General features: G+C 44.1%; 1 protein-coding gene and 1 long non-coding RNA gene across 2 annotated transcripts; one reads left to right on the forward strand and one right to left on the reverse strand.

Moving 5' to 3' along the window:
- Positions 1–2,766: 2,766 nt before the first annotated feature.
- Positions 2,767–5,801, reverse strand: LOC125756787 (uncharacterized). Its single transcript, XM_049411731.1, has 2 exons — positions 5,657–5,801; positions 2,767–3,912 (listed from the first exon to the last, which is right to left on the reverse strand). The coding sequence occupies exons 1-2, from the start codon at positions 5,772–5,774 to the stop codon at positions 3,665–3,667; spliced, it is 366 nt and encodes a 121-aa protein (XP_049267688.1). The 5' UTR covers positions 5,775–5,801; the 3' UTR covers positions 2,767–3,664.
- A 6,214-nt stretch (positions 5,802–12,015) lies between these two features.
- LOC125756786 (uncharacterized) lies at positions 12,016–13,207 on the forward strand. The gene is made up of 4 exons (XR_007414742.1): positions 12,016–12,182; positions 12,290–12,507; positions 12,572–12,786; positions 12,935–13,207. It is a non-coding gene; the product is annotated as an uncharacterized LOC125756786 (long non-coding RNA).
- Positions 13,208–15,198: the final 1,991 nt, after the last annotated feature.

The following is a 15,198-nucleotide window of genomic DNA, read 5'->3' on the forward strand; positions in this document are numbered from 1 at the left end:
ATAAATTGAACCTCCTGTATAATAGATCTGTTTTCAACTTCATTTTGCAGTGTGCTGTTAATATTGACTATTAGCAGAAGGCACTACCATGGTTTTGATTTTCCGCTTTTTTCCAAGTACCTAAAAGTATAATTTATCTTTGCTCGAATTGATCATACCAAAAAAAGAAAAATTAGTACTATATTTCTAGCCTGAATTTCATCCTATTTTTGCAAAAAGCAGTACATGAATGACTTCAGGTTCATGCAATTGCAGTTTAATCAGATTATTTACGATAAAGCACATACATGACAATATTTTGTTGCAACGTCGAGTCCCTTGAGATAATGTTGCAACTCTGACGAATTACAGGCAGTTCTTCATAGATCGCGTCTGAAAGGGTTTAATGTAGTCGAATGAAAGCTCGCAACTTGAATCGAAAGTTCAACCCGACTTGCGCTCATTGTAGCAAGTTCTACTGTGCGTTTAGTTCTGATTTTTTTCTCTTTTTTTTTGCACGAAGTTATACAGAACACACCCTCAATTGGTGCGATGCTGGCTGGCATTGATTAGTTACTGCATATGCTACCTTTAGGTAGCGTATTCAGTAACTCTAGCACTGATAAGAAGAAATCAGCGTCCTTTAGGTCAAGGTGCTTGAACTCTTCCAAAACCCCCCCTTTCGTGAAAACGAGCAAGTGTAGCGCAAGAATTTTCAAAAGCTTTACGTTGCGAGGGGTGTTGGATCGTGAACAAGTCTGTCTTATCAATAATGCAATGTCCTGATGCACTGACAGTGTAGAGGTCATCAAAGCAAGCTATCGCTTCCATTATAGCGCTAAAAGCGCCTTCAAAGCAAAGCTGTCAAATTGAAATCACGGTTACATGTATGTACAAAAAAAAAAAGAGGGGGGGGGGGGGGGGGGCTGGGCAATCTCGACGCCCATTAGCAAAGCAATATTTGTTCGCGGCAATACCTAGTACATCTGAATTTGCTGCACAGCTTTAGCTTATATTTTGTGTGGTACCCGCGCGTTCATGCACGTTCACGATCGTGTCCCGATCATCGGAAATGAATTTTCAGAGCTCGACTGGCTCGATACCACATCTAGCGCAAGTTAACGATCAAAGAGCTCGATACCTATCGAAAGCGCAGAGCATGACACTCATACAAAGCACAATGTTGAATTGGAAGTTGCATCGGAACGTGTATCTTACCAATGACCTCACCTGCTGTGGTGGGCGAGCGGAGTCGAGTACGAATATCCACGGGTGAAAAAGGCACCACACCTTCACGTGTGAGAAAACATACCCTAAACTCGACAGCGAGCGTTAATGTTAACATTACCGCGTACAAGAAACTAGCGAAAGAACAATTTACATCGCGCAAACGCTGGAAATTGCAAATAAACAATCCGCCATTGCAGACGATGTCGATGTCGATCGAGCTCTCCTCTGTAATAAAGGATTCGCGCCGTAGCCAGAAAACGTGTGCATATACCGCTGCAATAATAATAATAATGATAGTAATAATAATAACAATAATAATAATCTAAGCATTCATAAAGAAACAGATCTAAATCGATTCTGACTCTGTCCTCGTGGCTTGAAATGAACTGCATTGCATTACTGTAATGAATGTAGTGCAGAAACCGCATGCACAAGTATGCGTTATCAACACAGGAAGACACAACCGGGTTAAGCTTTGACAATAAGGCTTTATTAAAATGCTGGTTTGGTTCCTCCATAGCTTTGGGAAATCAATGTCATTTAACACCTCTACAATCAGTAATACAATATCTGAAATGAGAAATCATAAGTGAGAAATGGGCAGGTCAGCACATTCACCAATCGAACACTTTGCATTCCAGTCAATTATTAATTACAGCAGCAGTTGTGTCAGATAGAGCAGATGAGACATATGAGTGACTTAAATTTTATATTTAGTGGAAACCTCGGTCCAGTGCCAACATCAACGTATAGTACTTTTCATATTTGTTGAGGCATGTGGTCATCATTGGCAATAATAATAATAATTTCTGGGGTTTTACGTGCCAAAACCACGATATGATGAGGCACGCTGTAGTCGAGGGCTCCGGAAATTTTAACGTGCACTGCCATCGTACGTACACGGGCTTCTACCATTTCGCCTCCATCGAAATGTGACCGCCGCGGCCGAGATCGATCCATGACTTTTGGCTCGGCACTGTTGTGGCCGCCTCCAGCTTTGCAATGCTTTGCACTATGTGCAATGCCCGACTCGTTTCAGTTACTGTTTCAGGTGGGCTCTCATAGTCGTTATTGTCACTGCTTGACAATGTGTTAGCAATGACGACACAGTGAATGTGCTTGCACACTTTGAAGTGTATCAGGTGCGCACACACTGCACATTCATTGCATCTCAAGGGACAGCAAGCAGCATCCCCGACTTTTGTCACTGAATAAGAGTGCCCTTTAGTAGACTGAGATGGCACATTCCACGTGCCGTCTTCGTTTAATTTGGCACAACCTGCCATTTCAGTGCCAGATCTGTGGTACCTTTCAACTGCACTCAACTTCTTGCCCTTTGCTTCTTTGATCATCTGGATTGCCCTCTTCATCAAAAAATGATATGTCAAGTCCATGAGGGCAGAAATTAGTTTATCAACACGTTTATTCTTCTTTCCCTCCAGCATGCTGTGCTTCAACGTCCTGTGCATGCTCTCAACGTGCATGTTGGTGTTGATACCTGTCCTCGTCCTAAAGCAGTAGGCCCGCTCTTGAGGTCTAACTGCATAGTTGTCCTTGAAGTACTTCAGGAAATCCCTGTTTTTCTTCCTCAGTGTCAAGGAATGATTGAAGATAATTTTCAAATTCTTGCTGGTCAAGGAACTCTAAAAGGAGTCGCACGTTGTGGTACATGTCTGGCCTCAGTTGTTTTTCTGCACACTCATGTATCTTCTTCTGCCAATTCCTATCCACATGCCAGGTGCAGAGAAGTTTCTGCTGAGGGACACCCATAACTGACGACCATGCCTTGTAAAATTGTGAGGCGTCATCAGACATAAATGTCTTAGCAGCCACTTTTTTGTTGATGGCACAATCAAGAGACCTGAAAAAAACTGCCAAGTTTTCCTCATTCATCCTGTTGCAGATGAAATAGGCTATAGGTATACCTTATCCCACTCATCTAGCACTAGAAGAGCGGTCAGCTCAAACTGGTACCCTGTAGTTCCATGTGTTGAGTCAAGACACACAGTGCCCGTGCCCAATTCTTCTAACAGCTCTTTTTGTGGCTCTGTCATCAAAGCAAGGGCAAAATCTGTTGCACCAAAAGTACCAGTTGGGTCCACTGCACCTTGTGCCTTATACAGACAGACAAGTGTTCTACCTTTGTCTTACATTGCTTTCACCCACATATCTACACTGACAGCATCATTGGTGTGACACTGTTCAGGAGCAGCGATGTGAAACTGCCGTTTGATGTTATGCAGAGTTATGCGTTCTGCCAAATGTGCTGGCCTCAGCTTACATGCAACAGATGTTCTTATATTATTCAATATGGTTTTCATGGGCACACCACGCTCCAGGTCCTCTGCTACGTTGGTTAACGTTGGCCTTTTCTTTGTCACTCATCCTCAAGTGCTGAATTTCTGCTTTATGGCCATAATGCTTTCTTTGGTACCTTACATTTATGGTGATATCTTCAGGTGCCGGGCTCTGAGTGTTCTCCTTCTTCGTCACAGTAATAAATGAAAGACATCTTAGCGGACTTGCAGGTACCCTGACTTTTCTCTCGACGATTACCATGACCTTCCTTTGACCTAGCCACTCCTGATCTATTAGAGTAGTAGTGGCTCCTCGTTTCCCCACTGGCCAGCTTTTTAGGAGCCGTGCGAAGAATAAACCAACAGTTCTCATTCGCCTCTTCCTGAGCTTTCCATTCACTGAATTCTGTAATACAAATACAACATAGTATCAGAGAGAGACATTAAACCAACAAAAATAGTTCAAAGGCCTTAGACATAGATTAATGTCAAATGTTTTATTTTGCTCCCTCACTCTCTCTGCTTCACAAAATAAGTCCTTCAGCTAACCTTCATCTCATTCAGTGCACTGATATTCCTTCTGAAAAACTTCTGAAGCATAAGTTTTTGACCGAGCTTACGAATGTGCTATCAACGGCAAAAACGACTGGGTGATAAATGTGACACGAGATGAACATGGGTTTTAACAAAAATGGGTCATACAAATGAAGAAACAAAGTATACGGCTTAACAGCGGAGGTCATCAAAAGGCATTAAAAAAGGCCTTTAAAAGGTTAAAACTTAAAAAGTAAGAACAATAAAAGTCAACAGGTTTTGCAAAAACACAAAATCTTTCTTCGAGAGCACACGTTTTCCAGAGTTTTGTGTGACCTTGCGGAGACCTTGTTGCACAGACTCAAGAAAACCAGTGATGTGCCTCCAAAAAACAGAGATGGGACAAAAACTGCTGTTATCCCATACGTGCACCAAGTGTCACATAGGATTAAGAAGGCTGCAGGGTGCGCAGGAGTCAATGTAGTGTTTACCGCCCCCAACAAACTTTGGAGGCCTGTGCAAGCGTGTCAACGTGAACAGTGAAAGGCCTGACATGCTGCAAGAAGCACACCACGCGGTTTTTGTCTTGCAAATGCGGCATCGTGTATAAGATTCCGCTCTCTTGTGGATGTGTTTACATCGGCCAAACTGGCCAATGTATTAACGATCGCTTGCGTGAACACGCCAACAATTTAAAAGTCTGACGGCAACATGGCCTTACGCTGTGCAGCTTGCGGTTGTACCCCCTTTCTTGACCAGGCTGTCATAGCTCGAGAAATATATGATGCATCATGTGCAGAACAGCTCGGACCCAGCTGTGTCAGCATGCCCCCTAAAGAGTCTGCGTTTTTGCAAAACTTTTATTGTTGTTCTCACTTTTTAAGTGTTAACCTTTTCAAGGCCATTTTTAATACCTTGTTACAGCCTCCTTTGTTCAGCTGCATCATTGTTTCTTCATTTGGATGACCCGCTTTTTGTTAAAACCCATGTTCATCTCATGTCGCATTTATCACACAGCCGTTTTTGCCGTTGATAACGCATTCATGAGCTCGGTCAAAAACTTCTGTATGGTATCAAGGGTTTTTTCGCTTTGTCGCCCTGTTTCCATGGGCACGTTACCGCCTGTAATCTTTAGCGAGAAAAAAAAAAGCGTAAGGAAGAAAAAAATTAAATTCTTTTTTTGATAGTCTTGTGATGAGTGTAGTGATGCACTACACTCATCACCACGTGATGAGTGTAGTGCATTAAATGTTAGTTTGAAGTAGCGCTCTATATGTCGTTTTCACTGTCCCTGTCTTGTGCGCTCACCTGTTTCAACACATGTATCCACCGGACATATTTGCTCTGCTTTGTTTTTAGAGGGAAAACAAAAAAGCGACGCAAGCGGCAGTACTTTCAGTGTGATCGAGCAAAATTGTGAAAATTAGTGCCTCTGTGCATACTTCTTTTCTTTTTTTTTTTCTACGCGACAAGCACATGCGAAGTATAACTAGCTGGCACAGTGAATGCACGTGGAAGCGGTCATGTGCTGTACAGCCTCACCACAAAAGATGATAAAAATGCACTGACACTGTCTTTTCCAACAACTATAAACTGAAAACAGGATGGGTACTCACCTTTATCTTTGTGGAACGCCTGCTGCACGTAGTCAGCGGCGAATTTGTGCGCTGCGATGTGGTGCTCCACATATTTTTCCAGTGAAGACAGGCCAACGCCACAAACGTCGCATTTCATCACCGACGACACTTCGTGACACGTGCGCGGAGACATCGCCGGCGGAGGTGAAGATGACACTAGGACACTAGGGACGAAATTCATCAAGCACGTGACATACTAGGCACTCCGTGGCGACACGGGGAAAAGTCAAAACTAACTTAGGGAAAGAAAGTCTTCAAGTGACGTCACACGTGAGTGACGTAGCAGTGACGTCATCTATTGTTCGCGAGAGAGCCCAGACTCCGGCGAAACGCATGTCGCGTAACGGCGTAACTGGCTTAGGTTGGTAGATTAAAACTGACGACTACCGTCAAATATAGCGAGCGTCTCAGGGTCTGGCAACGTTCGTTTTGTTCCATCATGGCGGAACCCATGCGGTTATAGGTTTCAATGCATGGGCCCTATGGGGAGCTTTTCCTCTAGAGTCAGTATATTAACTCTATGCTGCGCGCCATTGCCGCCAGCTCTCCCTCGCCCCACTACCCCTATCTAGTACACTCTACCATCATTCCCATTACAGTGTCACGGCCGCTAGATAAAAAGCGCACGGGTGCGGCCTGCCGCGTGCTCCGAAACCGGCGTGACGGGCCTAGTTTCCCGGACCACCGCCGCGGCGCCACCGGGCGGGACGGGTTCGCGGACGCCCGCGGGATCACATGCGCGGCGCGCTTGCGGCAGTTATGCTTGAGCGCGTGCGTCTTCATGTGACGCCCGAAATCTTCTTCTAAAATTTATCTAGCATGTGCACATCAGTTAATTACCGATATTTCTTGTATATTCTTGCAGCGCTTGGGAATTTTTGTTCTTGTCTTGCCAAAGATGCAACTTCCCAAGCAACGCTGGCCGACTGCCGACGTTTGGCTGATCGCTGGCAAATAGCCGGCAGCCGACTTCACTGGCCACCAGACATCCGAAAAGGGTCGGCCGGAGGTGCGCTGCCAGCTACGTCGGCACTAGATCGGCTGCACGATTCGCGCCACCGTCGGTGGCCGAGTGAACGCCGAGCGCACCAAACGCTTGTCGGCACTTGGTCGGCTGCACGATTCGCACCACCGTTGGTGGCCGAGTGAACGCCGAGCGCGCCAAACGCTTGTCAGGGCGACAAGTCGGCAACACGTCGTGCCGGCCTTGGTTGCCGGCAGAGGATTCGAACAGCGTGTATTATTTTAGGGCAGCATAAAATACACTGCAGGAAGTGTAAAAAACTCCTACAGTGTGATTTTTTAAACATTACAAAAATCACCTGTGACACACAACATACTTGTGGTCCTTGAGCTGATTACACCAAGTGGTAGAGATTATTTGTGCGAACAATCCAAATACATTATTGACTAAACAAAAATAATAGCGAGCCATTACATTCGTGCATGGTTTCTCCAGGCGTGCATATCTACTTTTAAAGATTTTTTCGAGACCATCATTCGCCAAGTGTGCGACAGTATTTATATACATGGGCGTTAAACTAGGCTTTTGTCGTTGTTCGATGCTTAAAACTGATTCTTACAAAAATAAACGTGACTGAAGCAACAGTGAACTTCTGCCTAAAATTTGATGGCATAAATATTAAATCGTAAGATTTCATTCCAATTATTGCAAACTCAGTGGCTACAGTTAGTCAGTTGCAGTAGGTAAGTCAGTGTAATTTTAAGGTCATTAATGAACTTTATTTAGATAGGCGATTATTTATTTTGCTTTTTCATGCAAGTAATGTCACCCGCTTGCATTAAACCGAGCTCACATAATACATTTATGCCATTTCTGAACTAAAACGGCCATTAAAAACCATTCTGTATAATCTAAAAGAAGCATCGTCTGTATACAGACAACATGAAGCATGAAAATTTTTGCGTGCTGCCCGAGCAGCGCTGCACACCCAAACAGTCTGTGGATAGAGAGACGCAGTGTTTTGTTCTAACAGCTAGTCCTTTATTATGTAATTTGCGCAATGTAATGAGTAAAAGTTCTTATCTTTCGCTGACGGATAAGTCAGGCAAGCGGAAATATCATATATGCTATGTGAAAAAAACTCATCAAAAGGCGTGGCCGCAATGTAAGATTTTAGTACCAATACACGAACAAGAAATACTCTTTCAAGATTGTTAGAACGAACACATAGCAATGGCAATCCACTGAAGACTCGTGCTGTGAAAAATAAAACGCAGGAGGCGGAAAAGTGCGGGAAAGAAGAGGGTCAGAAGGAACCGCGCTGCTCTACAGTATAGAGCGTGGAGTGAAAAGCACATTTAAAAAAAGAAGCAAAAAAACATGCGCTGCGGCGGCCCGCGCCCCGGAAGGTCCCGGTGGGGAGAGGGAAACTTCTTTTTTTCTTTTTTTCCGCTGTTCTCCGGTTTTCTTTCTCAGCGTGGAGCCGCCACTGATCTCCACTAGGAGGAGCTGGATGGCGCATCGCGCACGCGGGCGTGAAGCCACCGGAAGTCGCCGTTTTTGTCCCGGAAAAGAGCTTTTCTCTTCTTTTTTTTAAAGAAATACCTGCTTGTAGCGCAGTAAACTGTATGAATCGACCGGAAAAGTCGTCAGGGAAAACATTTCACGCGTAAGCACCTCAAAGTTGCATTAATTTTTACGCATTTTGTACGTTGCAGCACTCCGCCGTATTCGGACGGTGTCGGCACGGCGTCTGTCATCTTTCGTGTAGCGTTCGTCGGCGTCTAAAGTGAGGCGTAATCGCAGAGTTTGAAAAAATAAAAAATAAAAACGGTCATAACAACAGCTGGTACCCGAGAATATTTGAATTGCGCGACTGAGACGCACAGAAGACGCCGGCTTCCGGGACAAACAGGCCACCTTCCGGTGGCTTCACAAGCGCCCGCCTCGCAGAGCGGGGATGCGCCGTCCAGCCTTTTAATGGAGGTCAGTGGGAGCCGCCTCCTCTTTCGAAGAAGCCGCACATCTGCAGGCCCGCCGTCAGTGCCCAGCAGTGCTTTTTGCCGCCAAGATAAGAAAATGGGACACGTCCGAAACAGCAACGCTAAAGACTTGCGTTTGTCAAAATTTACGCATGTACGTCTAGGTAGCAACAAATTTTCAATTAAGTTAAAGCGAATTTATCTTTTTTTTTATTGTGCAATGTAGTTACACCTTTACCTCCCACAGGTAATAAGCTCTGGCTGAAACCAGGGAACTATACAGTTACGACGGGTATGCCTATTTGAAAAGTTTCTGTTATCCCATCACTTTGTCAGAGGTCGCCTTGTATATGTTTGTGACATTCATCCTTTTAGCACAGCATTTCAAATAAAAATGAACCCTTGTTTTTAATAAAAGACAAAGCAGGTACACCGTAACCTACATTATAAAGAAGTTAAAATACTGCACAATTAGGATATCACTGCCTCAAGATACGAAATAATGCCAGTCAGAAGTCGCATTGTGGTCGTTTTATACGTCTTGAAAATACTAAACAAAAAGATAAGCGAGCGAATATGATGCATGGAAATGCATGAGAAACATTCCGCGGATTTGTCTAATCTTCTTACTCATACGTATACAAGAATCGCATATAATGGAGCATTTGCGGCGGGTAACGCGCAACGCACACTGCTGTTCTGTTGGATCAATGTTAATAAAATGTTTGCTAGTTCCGTTATTTCACAGAATAATAATTATCCATAGGAGCAACACGTGCTTAAAACTGGACGCTGTAGCTTTATATTTCTATGATTCTATGGACGCTGTAGCTTTATATTTCAAGACGCATTAGACAAATGCATAGCTAGTGCCTCGCGGTAATCTGCCGTCGACGGTGCCTCGCATGCAAACCGAAAAAAAGTAATAAAATTACATTGCTAATAGTAGACGCTTCACGTGCCGTTGACGATGTGTGTGGCTGACTGTCTGCGCAACGTGAGCGTACAACACGTTTCTACACATATGAGAGCTTAATTATCAAGTCCCTTGCCGACGCACCACATGGGACCAGGTGCACTGCTCGACACCGTTAGATTGATTTATATATTTGTCCAGCCTTACACCGGCTGCATAGAGTGATGAGGATTTGTCAGCAGAGCTCATCAATCTAACGCCGTTGTTATCGAAAGCAGAGCAAAATAACGCGACGTGGTGAAAAGTATTCGTCTCTGATCGAGTGACAAGTTGAACACCGGTCAATTTTACTTTGAAGTTCAGCATTTAGGTTTCGAGCTAACAAGCGCGAGCGCGTTCGGGCAGTATGTTGAGGAATAAGTCATGTAGTGCAGCTACAAACGCGATGACGTCCTTTGGTCAAACAAGGAAAACAGCAATGACCGTCAACCACAGACGTAAGGGAAACTTCCGGCTAAGGAATAACATCGAGTTTTGCTCCGAACTGACTGAAGTTAAGCTATTATTCGGATGCTGACTAGACATGCGATGGCCATAATGATGAGCGCATGCATTGACTCAATAGGGAAGTTGGAATTCGTCGGCGTTGTGAAGAATTATTCGTTTGGAGACATATCGTTAAAATATTTTTATAACCTTGAGAAATCGCAAGATTTGAACACTCTGGAGATCAATGTATTTGCCACCAGGAAGTACATAAAGGATAAGAAAGTGCAATCGCACGAATTTATCTTTAATGTGGCTTTACAATGGTCCATTGGGCTGCGGTATAGAATTGACTGAAATAGTTCGCAAATGGCACGTTGATTGTAACCGACCACGTACATTACACCATCTATCAGTAATAAATTTTATTGAAAATGAATTAATTCAATCTTTCTCCCATCGGAAAGGTTTTGGCTGCTTTATAGCGAGCCCCAAAAAATATTAATTTCGTCACACGAAACGTGCGAAATAGAGATCTCGCGGACTGTACAACTTTGCTGGAAAATTTCAGCTGCGTGTTTCAGGGGCGCGAAAGCTCTAACTGATTATATGAAAAGCTGAATTGCCAAGTGATCTTAAAATCTGGCGTTCTTGCAGCTTATTAAATGTCCATCTGTCTATGATGTCGCATTTGCAGTTCTGCTCCAATCAATAACCCCAGCACTAAAGTTATGTTTGCTGTGCCTCAGCATTCCCGAATCCAGCCGAATATTTCTGATGTGCACGTTAAGTATTTGACTATGAAAAGGTACAATTACGGAGTTGGTTAGGGGCGGAATTTAAATGTCGAAGTTTTTCACCTGTTTCGCAAGAAACTTCGCAACCTTTAGCGATCGGGCCGCCGAGAATCCTCCGCCGCATTGTCATGAGTACCGATCAAGCCCTACCTCTTATGATGAAGCACTTATATGCTCAATGTACAGTGGTACGACATGAGTGCTTTTCAAGTGTACTGAGCGTTTACGGTTTCTGCTTGAAGCTCAAGAAAACGTACCGCCTTTGCATGCATTAGATGCAAAGCACTTGAGTTGAACAACAGCAATAAATGGGAATAAATGCGAGTGCCGAGCAGAAATTTAATTTTGATCGTGATACTATAGCGCGCTAGGCTCTATTAAAATATCTACGATTTTGAACTGTCCACGGAAAATTATCATCCCCTCCTCCGCCTTGTCTATGAGCTCAAGTGGGACAGTTCGGCACTTCTGGAACGCTAGCACGGTGCTCACGCTTTAGCACTGTCGTGAATATAAATATATGATTGATCTGATCGAGCCGCATGACAAAGGGGAGACATCAGATATAATGGTTAAATATAGAAGTGTGCGAAGATTGAACATTTGGAATATCGAATCGAATATCGTCATACTTGATTCGGTCTTCGGGAATAGCCCATATGCGTTAATACGAATATTTCAAAATATCATCTATGCCCAAATAAACACGAAATTAGCGTAAAAATACAATAATTTCTACGGTCATAAGCTATACGTCGCTTGCAGAGCCAGAATTCGATAGTCCGCACACACTGAAGAGTTTTAAAATTTCTACTTGATGCTCAGTTTATGGTTTTCATGTTAATTTGTTTTAATGTTAGAGTACCAACGATATTTTGTGTTAACAACGAAAACGGTTCAATTCAAATACGATCCGCTTCTTGCACGCATTAGCGCTGCCCTAAAATGTTCAGGCATGTGCTTCAGTTGAAATTTCCCGCTCCTTTTTTTTCTCACCCGAAAGAGCTGATATAAGCAACACGTGCGTTCCTCCGAAAAAAAAAAAAGTGGTGAGATCTCTCTCCCAGAAAGAATGACAAGGCCTGAAAGGAGGAACGAAGAGGGAGGCGGGGCGTGCAGCGGGGCTACCATAGCGGGGCGCCGGACCCCGCACCTCTCGCGTTTTCTTTCTTTTTTCTTTGCCACAGCGCTGGGGAGGGGAGCAAGCTCCATGCGTCAGTTCCCGCCAAATTGTAGCTCTTTCGAGCGAGGACGTGCTGACTGAAACACTGCACAGAGACGGGCAAGCACTCAGAGGCATTTCGTTTGCCTTGATCCTGGAGGCGGCCTTCTCCCATTGCCGAGGATTTGAAGCGAACTCGTAAGTGGCATTTTATTTCCTCGCTGTATCGCATGGTGAGTTTTGTCTAGCGACAAAATCAAATTTTATTTGCACAATTGATGCGTCAATCTGGTCGTCTCTTCTAGCTGGCAGATCAGAAATGTTCAGGCGAACGGCGGTTATATTTGTCTGTGGACCCAAGACTTCGCTGACGGGCAAATATGTCAGATTTTCTTGTTTTTTATTTGTGGCATCTTATTGTAAAGCCGTGACATATTTTGCCGTTTTCTCTAGGGAACCCTGCAACAAGGACTGTAGTGTGAATAGCGTGCTGCGCTGCTCTCGCCAACTGAAAAGAACTCTGGTAAGATGCATGCCTGGTTATGAAAGTCTCACGCAATCGCTTTTCACATTGAATTTGGTCGCAGGTGTGCTGTAAATGCCGACTGCACAATATGTGACTGGCCCGCGGCTGCTTTGAAGGTAAGATTGTGTTCTCATTAATCTATTTATTGTACCATTTGTTTTCCAGTGACATAGCCAACAACGAAAACCTCGATCCATCCTCTCTCCACATATTATCTAGTTTGTGCGCTGTGGAGCTTGAAGCACTTCTCGGAATTTCAGCACACTCGCATTTATTGTAAGTGCAGTGTTTTTCTTATTTGTGTAGCGACAAAATTATTTTGTTTAGTTGTGTGAATAGAGTTTCTAGACGCGACATGTCTGTGCAACTGGTCAAGTAAATAGTCTACCTTTCTCACAGTATTATTCATTGTTGTTTCTTTCAGTTTTTCCCGACAGAAGAAAAATGCAAGTCTAACATCTCGACGGTAAAACGTCGCATCTGCGCACGTGTTCAGGGCCAAGAGCACGAGAAGTGGCCGAAAGAAGGGAGCCGATCCAACAGGAATGCCGTCCGTCTTTATATTTATATATGTCAGCGTTATCATGCCGTGATCACATGGACTGTACGGTTGCGTTGCACAAGGGCTGATGCAAACGCTCCGTGCGAACAATGTTGCATGGAAAATTAGTGCATCTATACAATTGCAAAATAAAGATCTAAAGAGAGAAAACTTATATTCACGTCTTTCTTTTATTGTGTGTTACGTATTAACACGTTAGCAAGTGCAGACCGTTAGAGGCGTTTAATTCCGTCTTACATGTGCACTCTGCCCGTAATTAATTCAGATAGAGTTAAACGCCTCTATAAACTGCCCGTTCACATTAAATACGACACGCATCAACACACCAGAAAAACAATTGATGCGTTTTGTTAGAACACGCACAAAAAATAAGAAAAAAAAAAGCAGAGAAATACTAGCGAAAAACGTCCGCAACCGACCCACGGCCGTCGGTAAATCGACGCTTATGTAAGGTCGGGCATTAGTCAACCCGCGAGCGGCATGCACTCGGCCTCGTCGGCCACGGTGGACGGGCCTACATTGGGTGCCGACGCAGGCCCACATGAGGCCAATGTCAATCCCCGAGACCGGCCCTACATCGGGTGCCAAGGTTGGGCCAACGACAGTGCAGTTGGCCAGCGACGTCAGGCCGACATTTTGCCAAGGATAAAATGTTGCTTGGGCGCGCGCACCGATCGCTTTTTGCGGAAGTAATCGCGTGGGCATATTTTTCTGGTATCCTAGAAGACCACAACTAACCAACCTGGAGGCGCTGCACCTTTCCTGATGCATCGAAATTCTTTATTTTGGCTCTGAGTATGTTGCTTCAGATTTAATCATTTCATTTCGAAAACGTGATCTCAGAAACTGCAGCGGCCACTGTTTATTTGACACAAAATAAGACAAACTTCTTCCTTCCTCCAAACATGTTTATAGTACACATACGGTACGGTATCGCATGCAACTGCCATGAAATAATGCTTATCATATGTGCGACCATCTCATAGAAGGAGATTCGAGTCACTTTGAAATTTCAGTGACTACATCTTCAATACTGACAATTGGGCGAGCTGTTACGGATTAATTATTATGAAAACGGTCAGACGGAAAGAGTGATTAAAAGCCTGAAAAACACACGAACACAGCTGCTTGAATTCCTGCGCTTTTTAGTATTTCTGTATCTTCCCGTTACGCCGTTTTCATGATCGTGCAACGAATTCAACAGTGAACATAAAATCTGGACAAAATGTGAGAAGTTATTTTATTTAATATGAATTCAGGGCTCATCCCTGCTAGCTGCAAACGGCGGCTTGTTGCAAACGTTGTTGAAATCGAGCAGCCGTGACACGTACCGCCTTCCCGTTTTCTCTTATCTCTCGTTTTTTTTAGTTCCCACCTTTCAGCCCGCGGCACCTTTGTCATCGGTTCCGGTTGTTTACGAACGCTGTCGCGTTGCGGTGGCGTGCGTTGCCCCGCAATGCCATGTGGTACTGATGTTGGTTGCCGTGAAAAGCACGTGTATCCCTTTTATTCAGAGAGTTGGGTTGTCTCTGGTCATTAGCGGTACGGGGCACAGACTCAAACTTACCTCAGCAAAACATGCGGAGACAAAAAAAGTGCAGAAAAGCGGCATGGTGGGAGACGACAAGACTTCATTTCAAACAAATACACGTGGCAGCCAACACACACATTGCGAGCGACTCACAGGGACAAAGTTAAGGTGGGTCGCTTTTGACAGCTAAACGGTAAACAACAACAAAAAAAAGTGTGTGTGGGGGGGGGGGGGGGGCGTTCCAGACCAAGACACAACTCAAGATACAAAACCATATCGTGGTTTTGTATCTTGAGTTAAAGAATACTTCAGTTGTAGCTTGATTCTTCGAGATATTAGCCACTCCAGTGATCGGCCTTATATATACATCAATTTGATGACATTGCCCTGCTAAGAACTGTCAAGAATATTTGCAAGCCACTTCTAATGAATATATAATTCCGCAGCCTTTTCAACAAAGTTACGACGAGTGCGTCACTAGCTATGTTTGTAGAATCCGCTGGTATCAAGCATCCGAAGCTGAACTACTTTTCGGCACAGTATCATGTATCAGACATCATGAAAAAGATTCAACGTATGTTTTTACATGCACTTC

The sequence above is a fragment of the Rhipicephalus sanguineus genome, unplaced genomic scaffold, assembly GCF_013339695.2.
Source record: "Rhipicephalus sanguineus isolate Rsan-2018 unplaced genomic scaffold, BIME_Rsan_1.4 Seq7588, whole genome shotgun sequence".
Taxonomy (NCBI): Eukaryota; Metazoa; Arthropoda; class Arachnida; order Ixodida; family Ixodidae; genus Rhipicephalus; species Rhipicephalus sanguineus.